The following is a 15074-nucleotide window of genomic DNA, read 5'->3' as shown; positions in this document are numbered from 1 at the left end:
AGACCTCTATATCTCACCTTCTATATCATTGTGAGGACCCTATATAACAGACCTCTATAACTCAGCTTCTATATCATTGTGAGGACCCCTATATAACAGACCTCTATATCTCAGCTTCCTATATCATTGTGAGGACCCTATATAACAGACCTCTATATCTCACCTTCTATATCATTGTGAGGACCCTATATAACAGACCTCTATATCTCAGCTTCTATATCATTGTGAGGACCCTATATAACAGACCTCTATATCTCAGCTTCTATATCATTGTGAGGACCCTATATAACAGACCTCTATATCTCACCTTCTATATCATTGTGAGGACCTTATATAACAGACCTCTATATCTCAGCTTCCTATATCATTGTGAGGACCCTATATAACAGACCTCTATATCTCACCTTCCTATATCATTGTGAGGACCCTATATAACAGACCTCTATATCTCACCTTCCTATATCATTGTGAGGACCCTATATAACAGACCTCTATATCTCACCTTCTATATCATTGTGAGGACCCTATATAACAGACCTCTATATCTCAGCTTCCTATATCATTGTGAGGACCCTATATAACAGACCTCTATATCTCACCTTCCTATATCATTGTGAGGACCCTATATAACAGACCTCTATATCTCACCTTCCTATATCATTGTGAGGACCCTATATAACAGACCTCTATATCTCACCTTCTATATCATTGTGAGGACCCTATATAACAGACCTCTATATCTCACCTTCCTATATCATTGTGAGGACCCTATATAACAGACCTCTATATCTCACCTTCTATATCATTGTGAGGACCCTATATAACAGACCTCTATATCTCACCTTCCTATATCATTGTGAGGACCCTATATAACAGACCTCTATATCTCACCTTCTATATCATTGTGAGGACCCTATATAACAGACCTCTATATCTCACCTTCCTATTTCATTGTGAGGACCCTATATAACAGACCTCTATATCTCACCTTCTATATCATTGTGAGGACCCTATATAACAGACCTCTATATCTCACCTTCCTATATCATTGTGAGGACCCTATATAACAGACCTCTATATCTCACCTTCTATATCATTGTGAGGACCCTATATAACAGACCTCTATATCTCACCTTCCTATATCATTGTGAGGACCCTATATAACAGACCTCTATATCTCACCTTCTATATCATTGTGAGGACCCTATATAACAGACCTCTATATCTCACCTTCTATATAATTGTGAGGACCCTATATAACAGACCTCTATATCTCAGCTTCTATATCATTGTGAGGACCCTATATAACAGACCTCTATAATCTCAGCTTCTATATCATTGTGAGGACCCTATATAACAGACCTCTATATCTCACCTTCTATATCATTGTGAGGACCCTATATAACAGACCTCTATATCTCACCTTCTATATCATTGTGAGGACCCTATATAACAGACCTCTATATCTCTGCTTCTATATCATTGTGAGGACCCTATATAACAGACCTCTATATCTCACCTTCTATATCATTGTGAGGACCCTATATAACAGACCTCTATATCTCAGCTTCTACATCATTGTGAGGACCCTATATAACAGACCTCTATATCTCTGCTTCTATATCATTGTGAGGACCCTATATAACAGACCTCTATATCTCACCTTCTATATCATTGTGAGGACCCTATATAACAGACCTCTATATCTCAGCTTCTATATCATTGTGAGGACCCTATATAACAGACCTCTATATCTCAGCTTCTATATCATTGTGAGGACCCTATATAACAGACCTCTATATCTCAGCTTCCTATATCATTGTGAGGACCCTATATAACAGACCTCTATATCTCACCTTCTATATCATTGTGAGGACCCTATATAACAGACCTCTATAACTCAGCTTCTATATCATTGTGAGGACCCTATATAACAGACCTCTATATCTCAGCTTCTATATCATTGTGAGGACCCTATATAACATACCTCTATATCTCACCTTCTATATCATTGTGAGGACCCTATATAACAGACCTCTATATCTCAGCTTCCTATATCATTGTGAGGACCCTATATAACAGACCTCTATATCTCACCTTCTATATCATTGTGAGGACCCTATATAACAGACCTCTATATCTCAGCTTCTATATCATTGTGAGGACCCTATATAACAGACCTCTATATCTCAGCTTCTATATCATTGTGAGGACCCTATATAACAGACCTCTATATCTCACCTTCTATATCATTGTGAGGACCCTATATAACAGACCTCTATATCTCACCTTCTATATCATTGTGAGGACCCTATATAACAGACCTCTATATCTCACCTTCTATATCATTGTGAGGACCCTATATAACAGACCTCTATATCTCACCTTCTATATCATTGTGAGGACCCTATATAACAGACCTCTATATCTCTGCTTCTATATCATTGTGAGGACCCTATATAACATACCTCTATATCTCAGCTTCTATATCATTATGAGGACCCTATATAACAGACCTCTATATCTCTGCTTCTATATCATTGTGAGGACCCTATATAACAGACCTCTATATCTCACCTTCTATATCATTGTGAGAACCCGATATAACAGACCTCTATATCTCAGCTTCTATATCATTGTGAGGACCCTATATAACAGACCTCTATATCTCAGCTTCTATATCATTGTGAGGACCCTATATAACAGACCTCTATATCTCACCTTCTATATCATTGTGAGGACCCTATATAACACACCTCTATATCTCAGCTTCCTATATCATTGTGAGGACCCTATATAACAGACCTCTATATCTCAGCTTCTATATCATTGTGAGGACCCTATATAACAGACCTCTATATCTCACCTTCCTATATCATTGTGAGGACCCTATATAACAGACCTATATATCTCACCTTCTATATCATTGTGAGGACCCTATATAACAGACCTCTATATCTCACCTTCTATATCATTGTGAGGACCCTATATAACAGACCTCTATAGCTCAGCTTCCTATATTATTGTGAGGACCCTATAGAACAGACCTCTATATCTCACCTTCTATATCATTGTGAGGACCCTATATAACAGACCTATATATCTCACCTTCTATATCATTGTGAGGACTCTATATAACAGACCTCTATATCTCACCTTCTATATCATTGTGAGGACCCTCTATAACAGACCTCTATAGCTCAGCTTCCTATATTATTGTGAGGACCCTATATAACAGACCTCTATATCTCACCTTCTATATCATTGTGAGGACCCTATATAACAGACCTCTATATCTCACCTTCTATATCATTGTGAGGACCCTATATAACAGACCTCTATAGCTCAGCTTCCTATATCATTGTGAGGACCCTATATAACAGACCTCTATATCTCAGCTTCTATATCATTGTGAGGACCCTATATAACAGACCTCTATATCTCACCTTCTATATCATTGTGAGGACCCTATATAACAGACCTCTATATCTCACCTTCTATATCATTGTGAGGACCCTATATAACAGACCTCTATATCTCAGCTTCCTATATCATTGTGAGGACCCTATATAACAGACCTCTATATCTCACCTTCTTTATCATTGTGAGGACCCTATATAACAGACCTCTATATCTCACCTTCTATATCATTGTGAGGACCCTATATAACAGACCTCTATATCTCCGCTTCCTATATCATTGTGAGGACCCTATATAACAGACCTCTATATCTCACCTTCTATATCATTGTGAGGACCCTATATAACAGACCTCTATATCTCACCTTCTATATCATTGTGAGGTCCCTATATAACAGACCTCTATATCTCACCTTCTATATCATTGTGAGGACCCTATATAACAGACCTCTATATCTCACCTTCTATATCATTGTGTGGTCCCTATATAACAGACCTCTATATCTCACCTTCTATATCATTGTGAGGACCCTATATAACAGACCTCTATATCTCAGCTTCCTATATCATTGTGAGGACCCTATATAACAGACCTCTATGTCTCACCTTCCTATATCATTGTGAGGACCCTATATAACAGACCTCTATATCTCACCTTCTATATTATTGTGAGGGCCCTATATAACATACCTCTATATCTCACCTTCTATATCATTGTGAGGACCCTATATAACAGACCTCTATATCTCAGCTTCCTATATCATTGTGAGGACCCTATATAACAGACCTCTATATCTCACCTTCTATATCATTGTGAGGACCCTATATAACAGACCTCTATATCTCAGCTTCTATATCATTGTGAGGACCCTGTATAACAGACCTCTATATCTCAGCTTCTATATCATTGTGAGGACCCTATATAACAGACCTCTATATCTCACCTTCCTATATCATTGTGAGGACCCTATATAACAGACCTCTATATCTCACCTTCTATATCATTGTGAGGACCTTATATAACAGACCTCTATATCTCAGCTTCTATATCATTGTGAGGACCCTATATAACAGACCTCTATATCTCAGCTTCCTATATCATTGTGAGGACCCTATATAACAGACCTCTATATCTCACCTTCCTATATCATTGTGAGGACCCTATATAACAGACCTCTATATCTCAGCTTCCTATATCATTGTGTGTGGAAAACTGGATTTTTAGGTTCCAATAAAATAACTTTTTTATGACTTACAATTGTTGTACTATTTCCAAGTGTTCCCTCAGGCTAATATGTGTATATGGAATATATAGATGCAGTAAAGCTGAGTTTGTTGTCTGGCACAGCTCTTTAACATATTACATTTTCTATCTGTGGTTTACCAGTGCTCTGTAGGGGAACCTACTTCATTATCTTAACCCCTTAAGGACCGGGGGTTTTTCCGTTTTTGCATTTTCGTTTTTTGCTCCTTGCCTTTAAAAAATCATAACTCTTTCAAATTTACACCTAAAAATCCATATGATGGCTTATTTTTTGCGCCACCAATTCTACTTTGTAATGACCTCATTCATTTTGCCCAAAATTCTATGGTGAAGCGGGAAAAAAAATCATTGTGCGACAAAATTGAAAAAAAAACGCTGTTTTGTAACTTTTGGGGGCTTCCGTTTCTACGTAGTACATTTTTAGGTAAAAATGACACCTTATCTTTATTCTGTAGGTCCATACGATTAAAATGATACCCTACTTATATAGGTTTGATTTTGTCGGACTTCTGGAAAAAATCATAACTACATGCAGGAAAATTTATACGTTTAAAATTGTCATTTTCTGACCCCTATAACTTTTTTATTTTTCCGTGTATGGGGCGGTATGAGGGCAAATTTTTTGCGCCGTGATCTGAAGTTTTTAACGGTACCATGCATTGATAGGACTTATTGATCACTTTTTATTCATTTTTAAATGATATAAAAAGTGACCAAAAATGCACTATTTTGGACTTTGGAATTTTTTTGCGCGCACGCCATTGACCGAGCGGTTTAATTAATGTTATATTTTTATAATTCGGACATTTACGCACGCGGTGATACCACATATTTTTATTTTTATTTACACAGTTTTTTTTTTTTTTATTGGAAAAGGGGGGTGATTCAAACTTTTAATAGGGGAGGAGTTAAATGATCTTTATTCACTTTTTTTTTTCACTTTTTTTTTGCAGTGTTATAGGTCCAATAGGGACCTATAACACTGCACACACTGATCTTCTATGTTGATCACTGGTTTCTCATAAGAAACCAGTGATCAACGATTCTGCCGCATGACTGCTCAGGCCTGGATCTCAGGCACTGAGCAGTCATTCGGCGATCGGACAGCGAGGAGGCAGGAAGGGGCCCTCCCGCTGCCCTGTCAGCTGTTCGGGATGCCGCGATTAGCCGCGGCTATCCCGAACAGCTCGACTGAGCTAGTCGGGAACTTTCACTTTCACTTTTAGCCGCACGGCTCAGCTCTGAGCGCGCGGCTAAAGGGTTAATAGCGCGCGGCGCCGCAATCGGCGCTGCGCGCTATTAGAGGCGGGTCCCGGCTTCACTATGACGCCGGGCCCGCCGTGATATGACGCGGGGTTACTGTGTAACCCCGCGTTATATCAGAAGAGCAGGACCAAGGACGTAACGGTACGTCCTTGGTCCTTAAGGGGTTAAAGGGGTTATCCAGGAAAAAAACTTTTTTTTTAAACAGATTTGTAAATTACTTCTATTAAAAAATCTTCATCCTTTCAGTACTTATGAGCTGCTGAAGTTGAGTTGTTCTTTTCTGTCTAAGTGCTCTCTGATGACACATGTCTCGGGAACCGTCCAGTTTAGAAGCAAATCCCCATAGCAAACATCTTCTACTCTGTGCAGTTCCCTAGACAAGCAGAGATGTCAGCAGAGAGCACTGTTGCCAGACAGAAAACAACAACTCAACTTCAGCAGCTGATAATTATTGAAAGGATTAAGATTTTTTAATAGAAGTAATTTACAAATCTGTTTAACTTTCTGGAGCCAGTTGATATATATATATAAATAAAGTTTTTTTCCTGGAATACCCCTTTAAATATATGATGCACTTGACAGCTCTGCTACATCAGTGTTTACAGGCTATAAAACTAATATACACTCATCTGCTCTAGGCTACAGATATGGTAGAGCTAAACAGGTTATTAAAGCCTGGAGAGTAAAAGGGGTATTCCCACTTTAGACATTGATGACATATACACAGGCTGGGAAGACGGGGCCCACATCTATTGTACATTTATTCATGGTATATCCTGTGAGTGACATGGCAATATCTCATTGAACGTTCAACTGGACCCTGCTATGTCTATAGCAGTGTTTCCCACTAAGGGTGCCTCCAGCTGTTGCCAAACTACAACTCCCAGCATGCCCGGACAGCCTTTGGACGTCCGGGCATGCTGGGAGTTGTAGTTTGACAACAGCTGCAGACACCCTGGTTGGAAAATACTGGTCTATAGACTAGAGGAGAATAACAAAGGGATTATAAACATAAAGCTGTTTTCTTCTAAAAACAGTGCCACACCTGTCCTCAGGTTGTGTGTGGTATTACAACTCAGCTCCATTCACTTTGATAGAACTGAGCTGCAATACCACATACAAATTGAGCACTAAAGTAGCGCTGTTTCGGAAAGAAAGCATCAATGTTTTTCTAAAGCGGCATTACCTCTTTAGGGTAGGGTCACCCGCAGCGTATTTCACCCTGCGGATGCCCCGACGGCAGTCACATGAGCTAGCTCCCTGCTGCGGCTGAGTAGCTCTCTGTGTCTACAGCGGGAAATCCGCCGCTACAAGTGGACACACAGAGCTTCCAAGCCACAGCAGGGAACGCGCTCTTCTAACTGTCGCCGGCGCATCTGCAGCGTGAAATATGCTGCGGATGTTCTCCGTGACGAACACAGCTTTAAAATCTGCAGCATCAAATATGTGCAGAATACTGTACGTGTGAATAGGGTAGGGTCACATGGTAGCACATCCACAAGCGTATTTCACGCTGCGGATGCGCTGCCAGCAGTATTAGAGTGACGGCAGAGCTCTGTGTGTCCTCTGATCGTGACTGCCGGCAGTAAATCCGCAGCTATGAGCGTACACACAGAGATACGGCAGCAGCAAGGAGATCACTCTGCCGTCGCTCTGTGAGTTCCGGCAGCACATCCGCAGTGCCAAATAGGCTGCGAATGCGCTCCTGAGTTACCCTGCCCTTAATATATTTGACTTTTAACACTAATTGTACCACATACCGTTTAGCACATTGTGATATCAAAACCAAATGACAAACTCTGATCAGCTAAATCTATAAATTTCTGCATCCTAAGGGTAGGGCCGTATTTTGCTGCGTATTTTCTGCTGTGTATTGTCCTACCCATTGAAGTCAATGGGTAGCAAAATCAGGTGCAGATAATATGCAGCAAAATATGGCGCATACAACTCTACCCTAAAAGTAACAAATATTATGAAAAAAAAAAAAGTAAAAAAAAGGGAGGCAGAGCGTGGAAAGACTTACCTTACGTACCCAATGGGTAACCTGGTTGCCCTCCCACTGCAGTGCCCACTTATAGAGAGCTCCTTACCAGTATCACAGGGTCCCTTCTGGATATGAATGGCAGGTGGGGAATTTTGCAGTCTTGCCCGTCTGTTCTCCGCCTTCAGGTGGCACAGGTTCCTGTAGGTCTTGCCATCACTTCCACACACTGGTTCGCTGGTACTACAGACACATACTCCAGTTCTTCTCCTGACTACACCTCCCACGCCAGGTAATACGCACTCCAGACCTTCTCCACATGGGGATCCCCCACGATGACCACAGGACTCTCCCTCACCTGCCCCACATACTGGACAGCACCCGCATGAGTCTCTCACCTCCCCTGCCTGGCAGGGTGACTGGGGACGTGGGCATCGAGATAGCTCACACACGCGTGGGCAGTTAGATGCCTGCCTGGAAATACGAGGGTCAGCAGCAGTGCAGAGGAAGAGGAGACATGTGGAGATCAGTGTCCATTGAGGAGACATCTTTGTAGACCTAACCTGTAGACCTCACCTTTTACAGCTCATCCACCTAACACCCTGCTCTTGGATTCTACGTCTATAGACTTGACTCATGAACTATGGTCTCCCAAAATCTGAACCCAATTTTTGAACCCCGATCGGGAAGATTTTTTTTGATTTCTCCTCAGTAGAAGGACTTGATGGACTTTCCTCAGCCTTACTATATACTGATGTACCAAGTCTATAGCATTCATATACCACACATCTGCAATAGTATCCAGGAGCAGAATGACATATACAATGTTCCTATACAGAATGATAGGCTATGTCCTCCCTAAGTCTTCTCCCCCCCCAGCTACAGATGAACCAGCAGTATCCAGTCATTCGTCACAAGCCCCCTGTGTTCTGGCCCCAGGACATCTAGCAGTAGACCCGGCTCTGTGCCTTGTCTCCTCTCCTCATAGCCGGCTATGTGAGTTGAGCTGGAATCATTGGCTCAGCCCTCTGGTTAGGTGATGTTATTTCCATCAAGTCCCACCTCAGTGTGAAGCCAACCCCCAAATTCCTGCCTCCAACGTCCCATCTCAAGCATCATACTGCAAGTGTCAGGAGAAACCTCCAGAACGAACGATGACAGCTTGGGAAGTTATTTACTACAAAGTATATGGAAATATGATGATAGATGAGAAAAGTGAATATATTTAGTATATCACAGTGTAAACAGATGTATATATTACCTATATGTGCTTATGAATGTTTCTATTCACTGTAAACTTAAAGGAAAACTGTCAGCTTGCACCTCCCCGCACTAACCAGCGGTACTGGCTGGTATTGCGGGGGACGCTGATCAGTTTGATGCCTACCGTGCTCGGATCCGTCCCGCCGTTCGGCCGAAATCGAAGATTTCGGCCAAACGGCGGGACGGATCCGGGCACGGTAGGCATCAAACTGATCAGCGTCCCCTACACTACCAGCCAGTACCGCTGGTTAGTGCGGGGAGGTGCAAGCTGACAGTGTTCCTTTAGATATATCAACCAGTGTCAGGAGGCTGCAGCCAAGCCAAATAAGATCATGAGGTTCATCAAAAGAGGCATGGAGGCACTAGATGAAAACAAGGTTCTATCGCTTTACAAATTGCTAGTCAGACTGCACGGAATAATAAAATATAGTAAAACCACTCCAAGACCACCCCTGTGAGAAGACACCCCTTATCCTGACAAGATTTTGTGGGATTTTCGGTCCACATACATTATAAGAGGCAGGGGTGGGACTTAAGCTGGTTGTCCCAAGTTCACAGGAACCAGTTGCTATAGTAACAGCCGGTTTGGTGAACCTGGGAGAAGCAGCGTCTCTGAACTGGTTCCCTGGCTGTAAATCAATTGTGATTGTCTCCCTAGGATGCACTTACAACTGGATTATCAGTGACCAACCGGCCGTGTACAGATATCCGTATCTAGGTGCCAAGCCTGGCTAGCTGAGGGTAGATCGGCACCTATTAAGGATGGCGCAAAAGTGAACACAAGACAAATAGGTATCTTATACACAGTGGGGGTACAGTATATATTTAATTCAGATATGGGGCACAGTAAATAATTAATTCATATATGGGGTACACTGTAATAATTCATATATGGGGTACACTGTAATAATTCATATATGAGGCACAGTAAATAATTAGTTCATATATGGGGTACACTGTAATAATTCATATATGGGGTACACTGTAATAATTCATATATGGGGTACACTGTAATAATTCATATATGGGGTACACTGTAATAATTCATATATGGGTACACTGTAATAATTCATATATGGGGCACAGTAAATAATTCATATATGGGGTACACTGTAATAATTCATATATGGGGTACACTGTAATAATTCATATATGGGGCACAGTAAATAATTCATATATGGGGTACACTGTAATCATTCATATATGGGGTACACTGTAATAATTCATATATGGGGTACACTGTAATAATTCATATATGGGGTACACTGTAATAATTCATATATGGGGTACACTGTAATAATTCATATATGGGGCACAGTAAATAATTCATATATGGGGTACACTGTAATAATTCATATATGGGGTACACTGTAATAATTCATATATGGGGTACACTGTAATAATTCATATATGGGGCACAGTAAATAATTCATATATGGGGTACACTGTAATAATTCATATATGGGGTACACTGTAATAATTCATATATGGGGTACACTGTAATAATTCATATATGGGGTACACTGTAATAATTCATATATGGGGCACAGTAAATAATTCATATATGGGGTACACTGTAATAATTCATATATGGGGTACACTGTAATAATTCATATATGGGGCACAGTAAATAATTCATATATGGGGTACACTGTAATCATTTATATATGGGGTACACTGTAATAATTCATATATGGGGTACACTGTAATAATTCATATATGGGGTACACTGTAATAATTCATATATGGGGTACACTGTAATCATTTATATATGGGTACACTGTAATCATTCATATATTGGGCACAGTATTTTGTTAATTCATATATAGGGCACATTATTTTTTCAGCAATAAGCCTACCGCTTCAAGTTCATGTACTGTAGAGTTTATGTAGTGATTATGGGGAAGATTTATCAAAACCCGTCCAGAGGAAAAGTTGCTGAGTTGCCCATAGCAACCAATCAGATTGCTTCTTTCATTTCTCAGAGGCCTTTTCCAAAATGAAAGAAGCGATCTGATTGGTTGCTATGGGCAACTCAGCAACTTTTCCATTAGAGGACTGATGTATCTGCAAACTATATTATAATATTGTCAGGGCTGTGAGTAGGGTTGCAACCTGGCTGGTATTTTACCGGCCCAGCCGGTATTTTCGCCACCCTGCTGGTATTTTTTAAATTAAAAATACTGGCAATGCAATGGCCGGTATTTATCCAACCAATCCTCCAACTCCCGAAATGTTGCTCCATAATCTATACCAGTGTTCCCCAACCAAAGCGCCTCCTGCTGTTGCAAAACTACAACTCCCAGCATGCCTGGACAGCCTTTGGCTGTCCGGGCATGCAGGGATTTGTAGTTTTGCAACAGCTGGAGGCACTCCTGGTTGGGAAACATTGACCTATACTAGATATTACTATATAGTCCAACATGCTGGGAGTTGTAGTTTTCAGTGATAAAAGATTTTTAGCGCTCAAGGGTATATGGATATTGAGGTCAAGTATACAGATAAATATGTGGTAAGCTTGTGGGGGTATAGGGTATATGGGGTGTAGCTGTGCAGTGATGAAAGGGTGCTGATTTAACCCTTAACTGTCGTGACGCCAGGGTGAGGGCTCCTCAATATATACTTGTCCTATCGCCACCCGTCCCAAGAACGATAGGGAGGAATAAATGATTGTCCACAACCGGAGATTCTGAAAATTGTAGGAAACTTTACTGCAGATTTTATGCAGAGGTAAAACAGGAACAGTCTTTACGTATGTACAGTCTATGAGGATCCTGACAGTTGGTTGGGACCTTGTGAGTATAAGCTCCGGAGATTGATTAACGCTGTTCCGCTGGATTTAGGCGATTGGTTTTAGGTCCAGCAGTCACGCAAGCTTTAGCGGGGATTTGATTTCGTAACTCTCGGTTAGTAAGTTGCGGGATTGTTAGGCTTCAGGCCTAAGTTCTCTTGCAGAATTGTACAGAGTGATGCTTTCTCTAGAGAGGATCAGGAACAAGAGAGATGTTACTGCTTTGCAGTGCAGGAGCCATGAGAGCGAGGATTGGCTGGCAGCTCCCTTATATGGGCAGGGGCTGGCCTTGAGCTGATTGGTTCATCCCAACTGTCAGTCCTTTACACAAAGGATCATAGTTGAACATGTGACTACCCACGTGACTGGAAGGTCCTTTAGCATTCTATCACAGTAGAAACATTAGTCATGTGACCTAAGGTCCTGCAGACACTATATAGATAAATACATTTACACTAATTATATATATATATGTAACACATATAATTAAAGAACTAAGAGGTGACTAGGGGTTATCTCAGCATGCGGACCCCAACGGTACCTAGGAACTCTGACTTTGGGGACCCAGCACACAAGCTACAGTATGCAATACAGTACCGGGACACCACAAATATATGTGAAAAACACCATACCATTAGGGACTGGATGAATTTTAAATAACAGTTTATTATACCGCAATATTAACAAATAAAATTAAGTAGTGTAATTACAGGGCCCTTGTGACACACCCCTAATAGCTATAAATTATAAATATAAAATCTAAAAATAGTATACAATATTATAAACATATAAAAAAAAAAGACCTATTAATTGCTGCCTGTGATTTTGCTATTTGTAAAAAAAAATATGTCCTTAATAGCAAACTGGGATCTGTAGTCCTCCCATAAAGTCTAATATATGGCTTGGAAATGGTAAGTCCTTCATTGTAGTTACAAGGTATGCTGGGACTTATAGTTGCCGTCAGAAGTGCGTTATTCTCAGTTCCTTATACCAGTAACAGTGTTCAGCATTCTTTACTGATATACAGTGGTCCCTCAACATACGATGGTAATCCGTTCCAAATGGACCATCGTTTGTTGAAACCATCGTATGTTGAGGGATCCGTGCAATGTAAAGTATAGGACAGTGGTCTACAACCTGCGGACCTCCAGATGTTGCAAAACTACAACACCCAGCATGCCCGGACAGCCAATGGCTGTCCGGGCATGCTGGGAGTTGTAGTTTTGCAACATCTGATGGTCCGCAGGTTGTAGACCACTGGTATTGGAGGTTATACTCACCTGTCCCCGCCGCTCCGGACCGTCATCGCTCATCACCGCTACCCGGGATGTCGCCTTCCATCTCTGTCGCCGCGTCCCCGGGGTGTCCCCGACGCTCCGGCAAGGCCTCTGCTTCCCCGGCATCCGCGCGCTCCGTCGCCGCCATCACGTCGCTACGCACGCTGCTCCTATTGGATGACTGTACGGCATGCGCAGCGACGTGATGACGAGGATGGAGAGCGCCGACGAAGCAGGGGATCCCGAACAGGACACGCCGGAGCCCCGAGGACAGGTAAGTGATCGTCAGCGGACCACACGGGGCACCGTAAACGGCTATCCGGTGGCAGCTGAAGCAGTCTGCGCTGCCGGATAGCTGTTTATGCGATGGCCCCGACATACAAAAGCATTGTATGTTGATGCTGCCTTCAGCATGCAATGGCCTCTGAGAGGCCATCGTATGTTGAAATGATCGTATGTTGGGGCCATCGCAGGTCGGGGGGGGGGGGGGGGGGGGTCACTGTACATCCAAATGACGGCAACCCCGTAAGTGCTCAGTTGTGGTATAGTCAGTTAACGCTCGTAGCAAACTTCTGGGGCAGCTGCTGAGCCACAGGCTGTTTCAGGGCATGCTGGGACTTGTAGTTTTCATTTGGGGCAGCTGCTGAGCCTCAGGCTGTATCAGGGCATGCTGGGAGTTGTAGTTAGTAACTAACGGCAACTCCCAAATGTAATTAAAAAAAAAGCGATAAAAAAGTCACATCAAAACAAAAATGGCACTGTTAAAAACCCCAGATTGGGGCGAAAAAAACTGAGACATCATACAGGCCCCTGTAAGGACCAAAAAGTTATAGGGGTCAGAATAGGACAACATTTCCCCCTCATGTGCATCCTGTGATGTTACGCATATATCATTAATTATGCAAATTAGCAAGAAAGGTGGCAACCCTAGCTGTGAGAGTGCCCCACTGTAAAAGACACTGCTAGGTGGAACATTTGGGATGATGGCGCTGCTGGGAAAGCATTATGGCTGGCAATACTACAGCTCATTGTTAGATCAGCATCGATCGTCCATAGTAAGATTCTGTGTTCTCATCTGGTGTCCTCCGCCAGCTAGCATCTGTTTTCCGTGGACTATTCCCACTATTCACAAGCCATAAACCTGCGATCGGTTCAGTATCATCTTGTGCACAGCAGGTCGGCTGTCCCCCTTGAAATCCTATTGCCTACGGTATCAACTTCTTTAATAGGACCCCTGAGGCTAGAAAAAAATCTAGATCACATAGTTTAGTACATTCCTTACCGAGTAACTGCGTTTATCCACAAATGTCTTTTTCGGAGCAGGTGATAGGAGATTCTGCCCCGGGCTTAGTTCAGACTGTAAGTGTGTGTATCACTTATTCCTCCAGAAGAGAACCTTTTATCTGGCGTTTAATACTTTGGATCTAAAATCCTAAGAAACAATAGAAAGTGGAAATTTCTTATTCTAAATGGAGATTCCTTTATCCGACAAGAGTCGCGTGATGGGAAATGTGGGAAGATGTTTAGGTGGGAAAAGTACCCAGATCTTAAAGGGATACTCCGCTGCCCCAGCGTTCGGGACATTTTGTTCCGAACGCTGAGTGCTGGCTGCGGGGGTCGTGACATCACAACCATGCCCCTCGTGACGTCACGCCACTCCCCCTCAATGCAAGTCTATGGGAGGGGGCATCACGCCCCCTCCCATAGACTTGCTTTGAGGGGGCGTGGTGTGATGTCGCGAAGGCCGTTGCCGTGACGTCACGACCCCCACAGCCCGCACCCAGCGTTGGGAACCAAATGTTCCGAACACTGG

At 42.2% G+C, this 15074-nt stretch overlaps 1 protein-coding gene across 2 annotated transcripts in view; it reads right to left on the bottom strand.

The window, feature by feature from the left end:
- HTRA4 (HtrA serine peptidase 4) overlaps window positions 1-14763 on the bottom strand; it is an 81741-nt gene extending 66978 nt beyond the window's left edge. The window contains exon 1 of one of the 2 annotated variants that reach the window (XM_056570910.1): window positions 14544-14763. Coding sequence is in view for 1 of the 2 variants with exons in the window: in XM_056570908.1 (XP_056426883.1) it covers window positions 8040-8478 (439 nt within the window). In the remaining variant the exon portion in view is untranslated. Of the gene's footprint in view, window positions 1-8039; window positions 8689-14543 lie in introns of those variants that run through there. The other variant, XM_056570908.1, reaches the window with a different exon arrangement.
- Window positions 14764-15074: the final 311 nt, after the last annotated feature.

This window comes from Hyla sarda, chromosome 4, assembly GCF_029499605.1.
Source record: "Hyla sarda isolate aHylSar1 chromosome 4, aHylSar1.hap1, whole genome shotgun sequence".
In the NCBI taxonomy this organism is placed as follows: domain Eukaryota; kingdom Metazoa; phylum Chordata; class Amphibia; order Anura; family Hylidae; genus Hyla; species Hyla sarda.
Note: the sequence above shows the minus strand (reverse complement) of the source record. Positions and strands in the feature narration are given on the sequence as shown.